The following is a 16,192-nucleotide window of genomic DNA, read 5'->3' on the forward strand; positions in this document are numbered from 1 at the left end:
GCCTCTCGGCGCTTGCGTTATTATACCATAATTGCAGGCATGCGAGGTTTGCGGTGAGTATAGAGGGCCCCCGTTTTGATTTCTAGCGCGCCGCTAGCCCCGTGCTAAGACGAGATTGGACCACCTAACGGGCCGAAGACTGACGTCACTGCGGCTCCGTTGGATGGTGATAAAAACTGAATCTCAGCCGCATGTCTAATTCGCCAGCCAAGAGGGTGGCCTGGCAGCCTGGGGGTGGTGGCTGCAGCTGGGCGGCGGCAATACTTTGACAAGCTTTTCAGTTGCCGCGTTTCGAGTCACGCTTCCCTTCCCGCCTTGGTAATCTTGGTGAGCTTGGTGGTCTTGGTAACGGGAGATGGCCGCCCACCCACCACGAGTCATGGAGTTACGTAGGTAACAGGCCGGGCAGGAGTAGAGATTTCACCTAACGCGAAATCTCTTCGTCTTGGCCTGCCGCACCTCGTCGTCATTGGGTCTCCAGGGCCCGAATGTCACATGCAGTCGCCGTCGGTAACATAACCGCCAGCATGACGATGCCACGCCGTGCTATCTTCTGGGCTTCTGCTGGCCAAGAGGTGCTCCCCGGCTGCCAGTAAGCACGAGAGTGCCCCCGTGCCGCACAGGTCCACTTATCAATGGGTACTCTGAGATAAGGCAGCGTGAGGTTGGATTGAGGTTATCGCTCGCGGATGGAGTGCTGGAGTGCTGGAGTCAGTCGTCACTCCATACGGGTGCTCCGCAAGGGGTTCACCCCGGGGACAGGTAACAGCCAGCGCTTCAGAGCTCTTCCTCGACGCACGCCAACCCGGTGCCACGTCGGGCTTACAGGGTAATCCGTGCGCTCCCTCCGCGAATACTCCACGCCGAACTCCAACAGCGGTCCACCATGACGTTTCCCGTGAAATTTCTGTGTTAGGGCTGCTCCATCGTGTTGCCTCTTCTCCATCCTGGCCTGAGCGCTGCCGGTGGGCCTGCGAGTGCCTATCACTCGGCCTTACCATGGACCTATATCTAGCCGTCGTCCGGGTCGCTGAAAACGAGGAGAATCTGGAGTTCATCCTTCTCCGCAAACTCGATCTGGACCCTTTCCTCCAGACAGTCATCCATCAGTATCTATAGACGATACCGACAAGATGGCGAAAATGGCCAAGATTGCGAAAGTCCGCACCGGACACAAGGACAACGAGCATGGCGTCCCGACCTACTGGTCCAAGAGCGGAAAGACGCTCCAGCGATACATCACGGCCCTGGCCACGACCGACTTCCTGCTTTTCGGTTATGATCAGGGTGTGATGGCTGGTATCATCTCGTCGCCTGCCTTCGTTCACGATTTCCCCGAGGTTGACGGTGACAGCACCTGGCAAGGTTTCGTCACCTCCATCTATGCTGTCGGCTGTTTCTTGGGCGCTTGCTTCATCCTCTCGTTTGGCGACCGCCTCGGTCGACGATACTCAATCTTCCTCGGTGCCGCTGTTATGGTTATTGGTGTCATTATTCAGATCGCGTCTGTTCCTCCCAATGCAGGTGCTACAGCGCAGTTCATTATAGGACGGCTCATCACAGGAGTATGTTCGCCCCACAATGTCTAGTCCCCCACCAATCAACGTCAACTAACAGGAATATTCAGATTGGCAACGGCATCAACACTTCGACAGTCCCCACCTATCAGGCTGAGTGTTCTGAGTCCCACAACAGAGGCAAGGTCATCTGTATCGAGGGTGGAAACGTCGCCGTTGGTACGCTGATCGCCTACTGGATTGACTACGGATGCACGTACGGACCTCACCCCTTCGTCTGGCGCTTCCCCATCGCCTTCCAGATTGTCTTCTGTGTTGTCATTCTCGTCCTGATGCTGCGACTGCCCGAGTCCCCTCGTTGGCTTCTGTCGCACGGTCGTGAAGAAGAGGCAAACACTGTTTTGGCAGCCCTGGCCGACAAGCAACGTGAGCACGATGTCGTTCAGACTCAGATCACCGTCATCAACGATGCCATGAAGGCTTCCGGCCAAATCGGTGGCCACACTTCGTTCAAGGACCTGCTCACTAACGGCAAGAGCCAGCACTTCCGCCGTCTGCTCCTTGGTGCTGGTTCTCAGATGATGCAGCAGCTGTCTGGTTGCAACGCTGTCATCTACTACTTCCCCATTCTCTTCCAGACTTCGCTTGGCACCACCGAGAACCTTGCTCTGCTGCTGGGAGGTGTGAACATGGTTGTCTACGCTATTTTCGCCATGACCTCCTGGTACGCCGTCGAACGCATTGGTCGTCGTCAGTTGTTCTTCATCGGCACCATCGGACAGTGCTTGTCCATGGTCTTGGTCTTTGCCTGCTTGATCCCCGACACTCCCTCGGCTGCCAAGGGCGCTGGTGTTGGTCTGTTCACCTACATCGCCTTCTTCGGTGCCACTTGGCTGCCCCTACCTTGGTTGTACCCCGCTGAGATCAACCCCTTGAAGACCCGTGCGAAGGCCAACGCAGTCTCTACTGTCTCTAACTGGCTGTGGAACTTCTTCATTGTTATGATCACGCCCGTTTTGGTTGACAGCATTAGCTGGGGTACCTACCTCTTTTTCGCTGCCCTCAACGCCATCTTCTTCCCCATCCTGTACTTCTTCTACCCTGAGACGGCCGGCCGAACCCTGGAGGAGATTGACATCATCTTCGCCAAGGGCAACGACGAGAAGATCAGCTATGTTACGGCTGCTAAGCTGCTGCCCAAGCTCACTGAGCAGGAGATCAGAGATCAGGCTCTCAAGTATGGCTGCAACTCGTCTGACGATGAGTCGGGTAGCACTGGCGAGAAAAATGAGGCATCCAACGTCGACAACACCAACACCTTGATGGCGTAAGAGCGTGTTCGATTGCATTCATGCACTAGCATATCTTCTCAAGGCATTCGACATGCCAAGTGAAAGGATTACTTCGTCACTGCATCGAGCGAACATGTTCTTTCAGAACACGATTGATACAAGACACAACAAAAGAAAAGAACAGAAATAGAAAACGATGAATTGGGACGGATAGACCGTATAGACGGCATAAGTCCAAAGCGGCACGTTTGCCCTTGGAAAATGCATTTACATTATACCCATATAGCATGATGGCTAGATTTACGAACTAGATTACGAACTTGCAATAGATTTGGATTGCATCAATATTGTATATCTATTTACGCATTGTGGTAATGATCATTTCTACGTTGGCTCACGGTCCAACGTATAATCAAAGCACTCGCAGCAGATGAGCATGAATCCAACATGCAATGGCCTTTGGCTTTACCGAATAATGGTAACATGGCCACATTAGACCTCACGATATGTATCAGTCAGCAAGTCGCAGTGCCAAACATCCTCATTGCTTACCCGCGGCCCGTGGGTCTGCCTTGCCTGCTCGTATCTTCCCTCCTCCTCCCCCAGGCTTCCCAAACTGCGACTGCCGCACCCCAAGCTGCCAAGGTGTCAAGTAGGGGGGGACAATAGGTATCACGCCACTTTTTGCAACCCACTATAAAGACGGAGTGTGACCATCTCAATTCGCAACCCCAAACCCACCTGCGTCCGGGGGACGCCCTCATTACTCGCGAGAAAAACACTGGAGCAGGCTGGCGATCCCCGGGCTCCCACATTACCGATCGACATGCTCCGTATTTCTGCTTTAGCATCGAAGGCTATTGTGTCTCGCCCCAGTCTTGCCTCCCATCTATTTTTCCCACTCTCTCCGCCTTTCATTTCCCACGGGGCACCGGGGCAAAGGGGGGTAAGCAGTCGCGCCTCGCATCGCCCTCCCCTGCCAACGCGTGTGCTCGTACTGTAAGCTTCGCAGGTCGGCTTTTGATAAAAAGACCGGGGGCCTGCATAACTCCCACCGTCCCGTGCGTGGAGATCCACTTTCGGCCGGGACAGGTCGGGGACGGCTACTTGGCGGTCTTACTGTGACTTGAGGAGCTATTCAAACATGCAACTGCTCCTATGCTAGCCGTGGGTGTATGTCACGGAGTTTTCCACAGTTGCTGACTGCATCCTCATGGGCGGCCGGCTACTTTCTGCGCTCCGCACTTTTTTTTTTTTTTTTTTTCCTTTTCTCATATCATGGTTTTGTGCACGACTTTCGGCCTTCATCCGCCGAGAAAACCTTCCGCGCGTTATTCCTTGAATTGATTCACGCACGTCACGCGAAGGTATCGTCTCAGATACGTTCTCCTTACCACAAGGAGTAAATTGCCTTTCGCCTGGGTAATCTTCCCCCTTCCACGTACACGGGATGCACGTCGGGTTTGAGGGTCTTATCAAGTCCTCCGGTGTCCAAAATGCTATGTCCATTTCACCGCGTGTCGCGAAGAGCACCGCAGCACGGAAACTGGGGTGTGCAGTTTACCAGGCGGAACCGGCTCACCCGCTCTTGCCATCGCCGGCTTAGATTTGAACATATTCAACTCTATGGGACAGAGTTTACGAGGCAATAGGATAAAGTGCCCTCAGCCGTTGCGCCCGTCGTGGGGTCTTTCTGGCTGAGCCTCGCTGGAGCGTTGTGTAATTCATCTGAGATGAGGTAGCTACTACGGTGTTCACTTGCGGTACGCATCGCTTGAGCCCCATCCCCCAAAAGCTTCAATGTCGGCAAAGTAGGTAATGTCATGAGATAATTATGTCCACTACTCCTAGTACGCCGGTAATAGTCACAAAAGTCAAGGCACAAGTAGATCGGGTATGAGCCCATCAGAATATACACAGCCAGATTTTCCAGAACGCCGAACCATGCGTGATCGCACCCGCCAGAAGCCCCCATCCATTTGGATCTTGAGAAAGAAATGAACCGCCGAGGGCAGCCATCTACGCCTCGGACTTTCTCTTCTTCTTTTTCTTCTTCTCGCCATCCACTGGCTCGGGTGTCTCGATGGAGCCGTTCACATCGCTGTGCTTCCTCTTCTTCTCTTTCTTGTCCTTCTTGTCCTTCTTGTCTTTCTTCTCCTTCTTCTCGGAGGTGACTTCGGCACTGGGTGGCAGGGGTGCATCGATCATCTCGTGGTCGATGGCCAGAGACTGGCCGTCAGCCAGGATATCAGCCATAGCCTTGTCCTGTTATGGAATTAGTACACGATGGGCATGCATGGGTGGGCAGGGCAGTTGGGAAATACTCACCATAGCATCAACATTCTTGGTGGGCTTCTTGCCGCTGGCGTAGAACTCCAGGCGGTCCTCGACCTGTTGTCTGAGGGCCTCACCGAACTTCTTGGAGGGCTGCTCAGCGAAGTTGTCGATTCTGCTGGCGATACTGCACTTGTTGGCCAGGTATCTGGAGATGCGGCCCTTGTCCTTCTGGGATGCACGGCCGATGAAGGTGCTGTGGTAGATCAAGCCGAACTTAGGGGTGTTGCCCTTGGTCTTGAGGGCCCTGAAGAGCGCCTTCTCGGCTCCGAGGATCTGCAGCGTAGAGGCGGGGTACTTGCTCAGGTTGGTCAAGCTGCCGGCCTTCTGGATGAGACGGGCGGCAACGACCTCGCCGATGAGGGAGGCTAGGTTGGGGGCCACGGTGCTCATCTTCTCGGTCAAGTAGGAGTACAGGGATCGTCGGTACTCGGCCAGCTTGACGACGCGGTTGGCAAAGGTCGAGATGTTCTCCATGTCGACGTCCGAGATGTCGCGACCCATGGAGATCTTGGCCTTGTTGATGATCTCAAGGGCCTTCTCCTCATCCTCGTTCACCAGCTGAGCCAGCTCGTGGAGCTTGTCCTCGGACTCGTCAGAAAGAGACGACTTGTTGCCAATGTACAGGGCAAGTCTGGCGTAGGTCATGTTGTCGCTGACAATGGCGTAGAGCTCAGGGAAGTGCCTGGTGGGATGTGGTGAGCATCAGGATGAAGCAGCAGAGGTGGGGATGGTTCATTGTAGACTTACCAGCCATACCACTCGCGGACCTTTTGCGAGAAGAGGTTGATACCCTTGTCGAGGTTGTCCAGGGTAGCAATGGCGCGGATGACTTGACAGAGGTTAGCCCTAGTGAGACGAGTGGAGAAATACAGGAAAAGGGAGACGGACTGTGGTTGTCGTTCTTGTGGACGTTGAACTTGACCTTGCCACGACTGTAGGCGTGGCCCAGACCCAGCTGGGAGCGCTCGACGTCGCCCTCCTCGAGACCCTTCAGCAGCTTGGCGGCGTGCAGGCGGACGCCTCGCAGCAGGTCGGCGCAGACCTCGCTGGTGTCGCCCGTCTCGCACTCGATGCCGGGGAAGGCGGCCTTGATGCTACCGGCCAAGTTCTTGTCGGCCAGGCCCAGGACGACCTTGCTCTTCTTGGACTGGGGCAGGTTCAGCTCGAGGTTGGACTTGAGGTAGTCGTGCATGAGGCCCTCGCTGATGTAGTTGATGTTCTCGAGGGCATCAGCGGCGTTGCTGCAGAGGGGGGCGCCAGAACGCGTCAGCATACTTGTCTCTCGCTCCGGCATGCGCATGCGCATCCGCATCCGCGTCTCGGGCAGTGGGAGGGGGAGCAAACTCACCGCCACGGGGCAAAGTTCACCAGGGTGACCATCTTGCCAAACTTGGACAGGTCCTGGCCGGCCTTCTGGACCTCCTTGAGGTGCAGGCCGACCGTGTCCTGCTGGTGGACGACCTTGAAGATGGCATAGCCGAGGGCGCTCTCGTGCAACAGAAAGTCGATCTTGGTCATGGTGCCGGCTTGTCTTGCTGCGCTGCGCTGTGGGTGTGCCGTGGGTGTGCCGTGGGCAGATCGTCTGTCGTCGTTGCTGAGCGCTGCGTGAGGTTTGCGTTTGCGAAGCTCCGACGGCAACCAAAAATCTGCTGCTCCAAAAATTTTCGAATTGGAAAGCTCCCCACCAAAAATTATCGTATCGCGCGGCCCAGGGACCCAGCGCACAATTGGAATTGGCCGGCGCGGCTGGGGTTATTCCGCTCCGCCCAATGAGAAGTCCGAGATAGCCTCTGGGTGGATTCCCACCTGAAGCCAGTCTAAACCCCTTCAGTTAGTGGGCGTTCACTTGCCCATTTCAGGTACTACCACCCACTACCGTACAGAACTGTGCAAAATGCTTCGCTATCAGCGAGTTGATATGGTATGAACAGATCAGCACAAGGGCTCTTCGTAGTTTTGTTTTGTTGGTAACTATCACATTGCCGAGTCTCTAGATGGCCTTGGGTCTAGATGCCCTTGGGTCCCAGCGACCGCCGCTTCCGACTCTGGCCTCTTGATCGCTGTGCTTCGTCCCCTCCTTCACTCCTCACATCTTCGAACTCCGGGATAGGCCTTGGCAGCGATACGTGCAACCAGCCGTCATCGACTGCTTTTGTCCGTGTCTTGACCTTGTCGGCTTGCTGCGCAGTTGCGCCGAGGCCTAGATTTTCCAGCATCCACTGCCACATTGTTACTACGTCTATTGCTTCTTCTACTTTGGGACTGTGATGTATCTGCACGGGGTGTCTTTCTGATATTGGGGCGCCGGAAGAAAGACGTGGTGTGCTCCCGTCGATCAAATTTGGGGGGCCGCAACTCCGTGCATGCTCTTATAGATTTTCCGTTTTGGTCAAGAACCCACGTAAATGATTCACTTGGCTTTGTTTATGACGCAAGATCTCGCTATTGGTAATGGAACGCCTTCAACCGGCCAGAAGTATGTGAGACACTGAAGCATTCTCACTGCATCGAAGAGGCAGAGCATGTTTTCCTTCTTTGCCCGATTATGAATAGTGGCATTTATTGTATCTGCAAATTGAACATCCAACGGGATCGATGCATAGTCCGGTAGCCTGACGAGACACAAGGACTAAGATTGATTTATTGCGGAGTGAGCATTCTCAAAGTTCATAAATGACATGTTTCGTCGACACCCTTCCTTTCAAACACGAGATTTACCGGACTGGCAACGAAATACGAACTTGACGCAATTGCAGTAGAACCGCCCGCACCGCAAGGCTCTTGCCGCCGTCATCGCTGCGCTGCATCTCAACATGCAGCTTCAGGTCTCAGCCGCAGGTAGCCTGAGTGGCACAGACGCCGACCAGGCTGACTGCCTACCGCAAGTCCTGAACGCTTCGTGCGTGTCCAAGGCACTCTTGCCATCAGTCTCGGCACAGTCGTGGGAAATTCAGCCCATCATTGACTTCACAAAACCTCCGGTACATAGACCGAGCACATCCCAGATCAGTGACTTCTCTACTCCTCTTCAACAACCACATACGACTCGACGCTTGGCGATACTCCATTTATAGGCTTTCACGCGGCTAGCCATGTCGGATCCCAGCATGTACACAGTAGGCTGGATATGTGCAGTCGGGACAGAGCTTGTTGCCGCCACCGCATTCCTTGACGAGGAGCACGACGCCTTGGAACAGCAGCCCTCCACTGATAATAACACGTACATCCTCGGCCGCATCTGGAAGCACAATGTTGTCATTGCAGCGCTGCCCCATTGGCAGTATGGACTGGTCAGTGCTGCGACCGTTGCTCGAGACATGCTACGCAGCTTTCCCAACGTGCGACTTGGGCTAATGGTCGGAATCGGCGGTGGTGCACCAAGCCCAAAGCACGATATTCGGCTGGGCGATATCGTTGTAAGCTCACCGGGCTACGGCACAGGTGGCGTTTTGCAATATGACTACGGCAAGACTATCCAAGGCGAGAGATTCGCTATGACAGGGTACCTGAACCAGCCGCCGCAGTGCCTTTTGACGGCGATTTCTGTCCTTGAGTCTCGGTATGAGAGTGACGGTCATACTATCAATGCAGATATCGAACGTGTTTTCGAAAAGAAACCAAGGTTGCGATCGAAATATCAAAAGCCAGACTCGTACACAGACAAGCTCTATCACTCCTCCTACAGACATGCTGGGGGCAAGAGTGACGACTGTGCGATTGTGTGTGATAATGCCGATAGTTTGGTTACCCGACGCCAGCGATCACAGGTTGAAGACAGCCCAATGATTCACTTTGGCCTTATCGCATCCGCAAGCCAACTGATGCAAGACGCAGATATACGCGACAGGCTTTCAACGGAGAAAGGTATCCTTTGCTTTGAGATGGAAGCTGCTGGGCTGATGAACCACTTCCCATGTCTTGTAATCCGTGGCATTTGCGACTATTCAGACACGCACAAGAACGAGGCATGGCAAGGTTACGCAGCGATGGCGGCAGGTGCCTACGCAAAGGATCTCCTTCGTAAAGTAGCGCCAAATAAGGTTGAGGGTGAGAGGAAGTTAGCCGACGTTCTCTCCCAAGGTGTGTCGTAGTACGTTTTGCCATTTTGACCTACGAAGTAGCTAATTCTTAGTTAGTAACGGAAGAGCTGGGAGCAATTGTCCCCATAATTCATGATACGCAGACACGGATTGAAGAGATCCACGTCGACAAGCACCGTGACAATATCGCAAGATGGCTGAAGGCGCCCGACGTTTCCAGCAACTTGAACAAAGCACTAGAGGCGCGCCATCCTGGTTCTGGCCAAGGCCTCATCCAGACGGAGTCCTATCAAAAGTGGAAAACGCAATCGAAGTCCTTCCTTTGGTTGAATGGAATTCCCGGGTGTGGCAAGACGATCCTCACAGCTACTGTGATCGAGGACCTGCGGGCTAGCTCTCAGCCTCTTCTCTACTTTTATTTCGATTTCACCGACATCGAGAAGCAGCGCTTCGAGAACACTATCCGCTCCCTTATCAGTCAGTTATACCACAATAATCAAAGCGCGAGAGAGGAACTGGGCTCTCTGTATTCTTTTTGTAACGGTGGCAGCCAGCAACCCCGCGAGAACCAGCTTCAAGCAACTCTCGTGAAAATGATCCAGCAATCTGGTGAGGTATGGATCATCCTCGATGCACTCGACGAATGTACATCTCGGGAGGAGTTACTTCGCTGGCTCCGAGGCATTCGAACCGAACAGGTGAACTTCCATATCCTTGCAACAAGTCGGCCAGAGCGAGATATCACGTCAGCTATTGAGCAGTTTAGTTCTGACGAAGAACAGATCGCTATTCAAAACGATCTCATAACGGCTGATATACGCAGCTACGTCCATAAACATATCAGAGAACACGAAGATTTCCAACTTTGGAAAACAAGACCAGACATTCAAGAAGAGATCGAGTCAAATCTCGTAGAAAGAGCTGATGGAATGTGAGGGCCCTCAAGCACTCAGGGATATTCAAGTATACTAACTTATACAGGTTTCGCTGGGTTTGGTGTCAAATCACAGCTTTGAAGCGGTGCCGCGATCCCATTACATTGCGAAAAGCGCTCGCATCGCTTCCAAAGACGTTGGACGAAACGTATGCACGGATCTTGAGTAGCATTCCATCAGAATATGTCGACCATACAATACGAATTTTGCAATTTCTAACGTACTCGGAACGGCCACTACGAGTTGAAGAAGCTGTGGATATGATTGCGGTCAGAGTAGGAGCAAATATAGCAAAGGAGTCCCGCTTCAAAACACAAGATAGAATGCCGATCCCCACCGATATTGTCGGATACTGTTCGAGTCTGGTTGTTCTCGTTCGAACAAGAAACTGGGATAATACAAGGACCACAGGTGAAGTGGTGCAACTAGCACACTTCTCAGTGAGGGATTATCTCACCTCAGACCGTCTAGAAAATGATACTGTGCAGTATTTACAGGAAATGCCCGCCCGAAGCTCCATTGCGGAGGTTTGCCTGACATACCTGTTAGCACCTAAACCAAATCATTTAGGCGGCCAGATTCCTGACTGGAGAGATTCTGAGGCAGTGTCCAGCTCGATTCAAAGCGACTACCCTTTCTCTCGATACTCAGCACAATACTGGACTAGTCATGCTATCAAAGTGGAGCACAACAGCGACTCTGTTTTCATGCTTGCGAAAGAGCTTTTCTCAAGCGAAAGTCAGTTTGCAATCTGGTGCTCCCTTGCCAAGCCGGACATACGAATTGTAACTAAGGGATCACCCATATATTTTGCCTCACTCTACGGCCTACTGCGGTGTGTACACGGGTTACTAGAAAACGGTGCCAATGTGAACGCCCGCGGCGGATTCTACATGTACCCATTGCAGGCTGCTTCAGTCTACGGACACAAGGATATTGTGCAGCTACTGTTAGATGCAGGGGCGGATGTTAATGCTGGGGGCGTATTACACGGCAACGCATTACAGGTTGCTTCAGTCAGAGGACACAAGGATATCGTGCAGCTGCTGTTAGATGGAGGGGCGGATGTTAATGCTGGGAGCGGATTATACGGCAACGCATTACAGGTTGCTTCAGTCGAAGGACACAAGGATATCGTGCAACTGCTGTTAGATGCAGGGGCGAATGTTAATGCTGGGGGCGGATTATACGGCAACGCATTACAGGTTGCTTCAGTCGAAGGACACCAGGATATCGTGCAGCTACTATTAGATGCAGGGGCGGATGTTGAGGACAACGCAACAAGGGCTGCTTTGATCGAAGGACATATGGATATCGTGCAGCTACTGTTGGATTATGGGGCTAGTTAGGAGAATACCAAGATAGACGACATGACCTTCCTCTACTCCACTTCTAATATTGGACAGAATAGATCAACCCACGAGCAAAAACCGGTACAGTCCAGCAAGTGAAGGTTCAGCGGTCCTCACGTCGAGACCATCGCAAAAACAAGTCCATGGCAGCAAAATGACAGATATCTCCGATGCCTGGAATCTACAGCACTGATCTTAATTTTTATTATTTTCTTTTTGGCTGTCACAAATTAGCCCTGGGATCGCGAACAGTTCTTGTCGCCTCATGTGATGCGTATATGATCGACTTTTTGCAACATCTTAGGATACACTGCAGATTTGGTGACCTGCGTTAAGCAGCAATACCTAGGTGAAATGTTCATTCAAGTATAGATGACAAAACCTGGCTTTCGATACAGAATCCCGATTATAGAGAGCTTGCGTTATCTGAATTCTCACAGTCCAGCAGGCGCTATCCGCAGTCACACAATTCACCATCCTCAGCTTTGGAGAAACAAGCGAAAGACATTTAACGTTACTTATGGCTAAATCCTCTGTACTTTCTCTCATTAAGAGCAAAACAGTATTTGATTCGTAATTCGCTATTCAGTGCTCAGTGCTCAGTGCATGTTCCTCATGGAGTCATCATCACTCATAAACGTAGCAGAATGGCCCCGCAATCGTGTCCATCAGCTCCCGTAGCTTCTTCTCAGGGTTGAGTGGCGAAAAGTCAAGCGTATCATCAAGGGTGCCGTTGCGGCTTGGTGGTTGGTTGTTCATTGTTATAGTCCCTGCCACATTCTGTTGCATCGCCGCCGCTTGATTAGCAGCTGCACACCGACACTTAACGAGAAACTCACCTGTCTCTTAGCCCAATCCAGATTCTGCCAGACAAAGTACATACGATCAATCTGCCCATGGTGCTATTTCAAGGGGGACGTATTAGTATAGGTACATAGTGGTAAAACGTGCCACCAAGTTGGGATTTTAGTTTGCTCACCAAGTAAAATCCAGGTTCTAGCGGAGAAAAATAGAAATCGCCTCCAGGGTCACCCCCTGCGAAATGATTGTCAGAGATACGCTGTCACAAAAATATGTGCAGGACAAGGGGACTGACCGATAGTGAAATGTCCGCCACCATGTACAGCAAGTCCCAGTACAGCACTCTTCGCGTATCGTGGGTCTCCCTGCAGCATCGCCTGGAAGAGTTCGATATCCGATGTGTCCGTGATAACTTGGGTCGTGTTTCTGATGGATGCCCATTTGGCACAGATGTCCGAGTTTAGGTCTCGTTTGAGGCACCGAGGGTTGTAATCCAGTGGGTTCCTGGCTCCGATAGGCCCCATGTTGACGGTGTAGTTCGAGAAGGGACCCTTCTTCACACAACCGCCGCCCGTGCCAGCTTTGGCACCAAACATGCCCCCGGGCGACTGGCCACCCCTGACTTTCTCGCCGTTGCCTCCAAGTGAAGTCTCCGATCCGTCAAATAGTGGCGACTTGTCCATGTCGGCGCAGTCAAGTCCCCACTCCCAGTAGGGCATAGTGCCTGTCAAGGTCAGAAACTCCGAGATGATTACTCCTTAGAGACTGTACCTTTGAAGCCACACAAGTTTCGAAGTCGCTGTTCGAAAGTATGGATGTAGTAACGATGGAAAGTCAGGAAGGATGCCTAGTTACGTTAGTTTGACTGAAATTCCTCGCCTCGTTGGCATAAAGGACATACCGAGGCGTGCACATATGGCGTGAATGCGACATGAAGAACTCCAAAGTCATCGAAAGCGGTTCTTTCATGGGCTTGTTAGCAAAACAAAAGAACGGCGATACTCGTTCCCAACTAACTTTGCACCCGACACGTTGGTGAACGCTGGCGGTTGTTGCATGAGACATTCAACCGCTTTACGGTAAGCGATCCTGTCTTCCGCCGGAAGCTTTCTCCTATTTGGTCACAGGTTAGTGGGAGGCGATAGAGCCAAACACTGCCGTCATACCATTCTTTGCGGACTTTGACGTTCTCCTTGGTGCATGTTCCTGTTGATATTGCAAGCCGGCTCATGGCATTGTTGTACGCAGTCTGGCTCAGGTTGGCCAAGACCTTGCCGGAGTCGATATCAGACTGAGGATACGGGGCACCGGCCGCATGTTCAAAGTGAACAGAGGCTGCCAGGAGGACACTAGCCAAGAGCTGTCTGAACATCATTTTCGCGAACTGACTCCGGGGCTGCCAAGACAAGGTTGCCCCGATTACTGTGGTTGCAACCCCAGAGTCTTATAAGGATCATGGTAGCTGGACCGAAGGTGCATGCAGACAACTGGCCGCCACCCATAGAAGATCGTCTCATCTCGTGAGCTATTCTTGTACGTAACACAATCATGTCGCGCACGGGACCATGTTCTGACAATATGGTTGCAATTTGCGTCTGGAATCAAGCACGCCGCAATGTCTGGCTTCTAGCGGGCTGCACCCCAGGTTTTCGACAGGTGCCGAGAGCAAAGTCTGGGGCTAGATTAATAGTTCGTGTAGAATATATGCGGTAATCTAGTCATTGGTTGGTTGAGGCGTTCGCGCCAAGGAAATTTGCTATGCACTAGGAACTTCAGCCGCCGCCCGCAATAGAGGCAAAAGCTGCGAGTTAAGAGTAGAAACATCGAGTTGTGGAAGACGCAGACGCCTAAGAATGATTTAGGTCTTTGGAGCTGGAGCATTCGAGATTCAATCGGCATTTGAAACGGCAGTGTGATTGTTTATGTTTTGTGGTTCATTGGCCCTCGAGTTGTAAATTTGAATTTCTACAAGCTGGATTAGCTCGGATAAATATTCGGTGAATGCACACAGATTTGTCGCTTCGCGAATGCTGGTGCGTGCAAGGGCGTCGAGACATAATATATGCTGCCACGGAGTACTTCGTAGATACTATAAGATGCGTTACGACCAAGTTTGGTACATGGTGGGTTGACTTATTCAGCGGAGTAAGGCAAGAAGTGTATAACTAAAACTAAGCCACAGCAAGCCATCAGTTTACATTCATCACTACTGCTTTCTAGTAACTTCGTACGTCTTCGTGGTCACAATCACATCCGTCTGCTGAGTCTCACCACTGTGGCCATGGCTCAACACCTCGTGTTGACGCATAGGCTCTCCCAAAATCCACGATCGTTTCACATCGGAAGATCTATCAGAGCTCACACCAGACTCTAGATCCGCACCACTGAGTACTACCTCATTCTGCTTGCGGTCATCTGCCAGATCCCCCTTGTCGATACTTTTGTCGCCGTTAGCATCACGCGTTTGGACAGTCGTCTCCGTTCTAGTTGTCGCCGTCTTATTTGTCGCTGTCCTGTTTGTTGCCAGCGTTCCCGTGAGCATTGCAAAGATATTCGAAGCTCTGTTCTTAGCCCTTCCTGCCATATTGGCACCAGGCATGGGGCTTCCTCCAAAAGTATGCAACCCAATAGGCTCGGGTCCTCGTTGCTGATCGTCCGGTTGTCGGATGTAGGAGCTGCGGTTGCGGGAGGAGAACCACTTCTTCAGTGTCCTCGTCCACAATGGGCGACAGACTGGTATTCCGACGGCGACAAGTGTCAGAGAAGTCTCAGTTTGCGACCAAACAATGACTCCAACAGGCACGTCTCGGACACCTTTGACTTCCATAATGCGCTTGGCACCGGCGAGGGCGGCACTGCATAGTGGTGTTAGCAGAGCTTCGTACCAGGAAGACTGTCAGCAAAGGTTCATGGGGAACCTACAATATACCAAGACTCAAGCTACCAGCAATCATGAATTTCTCTCTGCGAGGTGCATTGAGCTTCCAGATAAAAATCCAAGGCAATATAGCGAAGAATAAATCAACAATGATTGTGCCCACTTTTTGCCACAAGACTCACGATTAACACTGTATACCGCATTACGCAGGTTGAATGACTCACTAGCAAGAATCATTGATAGAGGAATCGTGTTGAGACAGGTGCCTCCAGGTATCCGATCATCCCATGTATACGCGAACGGCTTGCACGCAGCCCAAGTCATGATTGTGGCCACTGAAGAGGGATTAGTGCAGCCCCCGAACCGAAGACGACGGGTGTATACTCACAGATAGAAGCTAGGAAGAGGAATGTCATGAAGACCCAGACTGCGATCCGCTGCCACCGGACCACCACAATTCGAAGCAAGAAGAAACCGACAGACGCCTTCGAGGTGCCTGTAGCTAGCAACGAGAACGACTGTCCAATGCTCCTCCAGTAAGCCGCTGCGATTCGAGTGTCTTCGTCCAAGTCGCTTCGCCCATATCCATGCTCAGCGGCGACTTGCATGAAGGAACTGAACAACACCACCAGGACCTGTCGAACATCTTTGGTCAGTCAGGCCAATTTTCAGTACTCAAAATAAGAGGGACTTACGCAGGTAGCAGCATAAAAGTGGTCATCAATTCCATATGCAGCGACGCAGACCAGTCTAGTGTACGCACGCAGGGCTAAGAAGACGAGTACGACCGCTGCTAGACCCCAAAGCACCCCTATCATGTAAATGCCGTCGCCGCCTACCGCCATTGCGTAAGAGGATGCCGTGTATCGAGTATAATGAATGGGATGTTGGTATGAAGCATGTATCGCACTGAAAGCTGTAGTAGCGACATCCACGATGCTGCTCGGAAAGTAGGATAGAGAGCCGGCGGCGGTTTAGTAGATAACATCGCTTTTGATTCCCCACCGAATAACCTTGGAAGCTCAACGGCGACGCATTTC

General features: G+C 52.1%; 6 protein-coding genes across 6 annotated transcripts; 2 read left to right on the plus strand and 4 right to left on the minus strand.

Annotated features, from left to right (window-relative positions):
• Window positions 1-1,133: 1,133 nt before the first annotated feature.
• On the plus strand, window positions 1,134-2,848 carry JN550_005242 (uncharacterized protein; the record flags this gene model as incomplete). The annotated part of the gene is made up of 2 exons (XM_049316847.1): window positions 1,134-1,565; window positions 1,628-2,848. 2 exons carry the CDS (start codon window positions 1,134-1,136, stop codon window positions 2,846-2,848), a joined length of 1,653 nt encoding a protein of 550 aa, XP_049172658.1.
• Window positions 2,849-4,828: 1,980 nt separating this feature from the next.
• On the minus strand, window positions 4,829-6,664 carry JN550_005243 (uncharacterized protein; the record flags this gene model as incomplete). Its single annotated transcript, XM_049316848.1, has 5 exons — window positions 4,829-5,074; window positions 5,138-5,828; window positions 5,894-5,975; window positions 6,035-6,420; window positions 6,495-6,664. The coding sequence occupies 5 exons, from the start codon at window positions 6,662-6,664 to the stop codon at window positions 4,829-4,831; spliced, it is 1,575 nt and encodes a 524-aa protein (XP_049172659.1).
• A 488-nt stretch (window positions 6,665-7,152) lies between these two features.
• JN550_005244 (uncharacterized protein) lies at window positions 7,153-7,374 on the minus strand (the record flags this gene model as incomplete). Its single annotated transcript, XM_049316850.1, has 1 exon — window positions 7,153-7,374. One exon carries the CDS (start codon window positions 7,372-7,374, stop codon window positions 7,153-7,155), a length of 222 nt encoding a protein of 73 aa, XP_049172660.1.
• A 585-nt stretch (window positions 7,375-7,959) lies between these two features.
• JN550_005245 (uncharacterized protein) lies at window positions 7,960-11,470 on the plus strand (the record flags this gene model as incomplete). The annotated part of the gene is made up of 4 exons (XM_049316851.1): window positions 7,960-8,127; window positions 8,221-9,226; window positions 9,283-10,117; window positions 10,168-11,470. The coding sequence occupies 4 exons, from the start codon at window positions 7,960-7,962 to the stop codon at window positions 11,468-11,470; spliced, it is 3,312 nt and encodes a 1,103-aa protein (XP_049172661.1).
• Window positions 11,471-12,100: 630 nt separating this feature from the next.
• JN550_005246 (uncharacterized protein) lies at window positions 12,101-13,649 on the minus strand (the record flags this gene model as incomplete). The annotated part of the gene is made up of 8 exons (XM_049316852.1): window positions 12,101-12,253; window positions 12,313-12,375; window positions 12,453-12,508; window positions 12,570-12,998; window positions 13,046-13,121; window positions 13,176-13,236; window positions 13,292-13,387; window positions 13,441-13,649. The coding sequence occupies 8 exons, from the start codon at window positions 13,647-13,649 to the stop codon at window positions 12,101-12,103; spliced, it is 1,143 nt and encodes a 380-aa protein (XP_049172662.1).
• An 831-nt stretch (window positions 13,650-14,480) lies between these two features.
• JN550_005247 (uncharacterized protein) lies at window positions 14,481-15,997 on the minus strand (the record flags this gene model as incomplete). The annotated part of the gene is made up of 5 exons (XM_049316853.1): window positions 14,481-15,129; window positions 15,197-15,314; window positions 15,377-15,487; window positions 15,541-15,787; window positions 15,848-15,997. 5 exons carry the CDS (start codon window positions 15,995-15,997, stop codon window positions 14,481-14,483), a joined length of 1,275 nt encoding a protein of 424 aa, XP_049172663.1.
• Window positions 15,998-16,192: the final 195 nt, after the last annotated feature.

This window comes from Neoarthrinium moseri (assembly GCF_022829205.1).
Source record: "Neoarthrinium moseri strain CBS 164.80 chromosome Unknown scaffold16_Wmoseri_CBS_16480, whole genome shotgun sequence".
In the NCBI taxonomy this organism is placed as follows: Eukaryota; Fungi; Ascomycota; class Sordariomycetes; order Amphisphaeriales; family Apiosporaceae; genus Neoarthrinium; species Neoarthrinium moseri.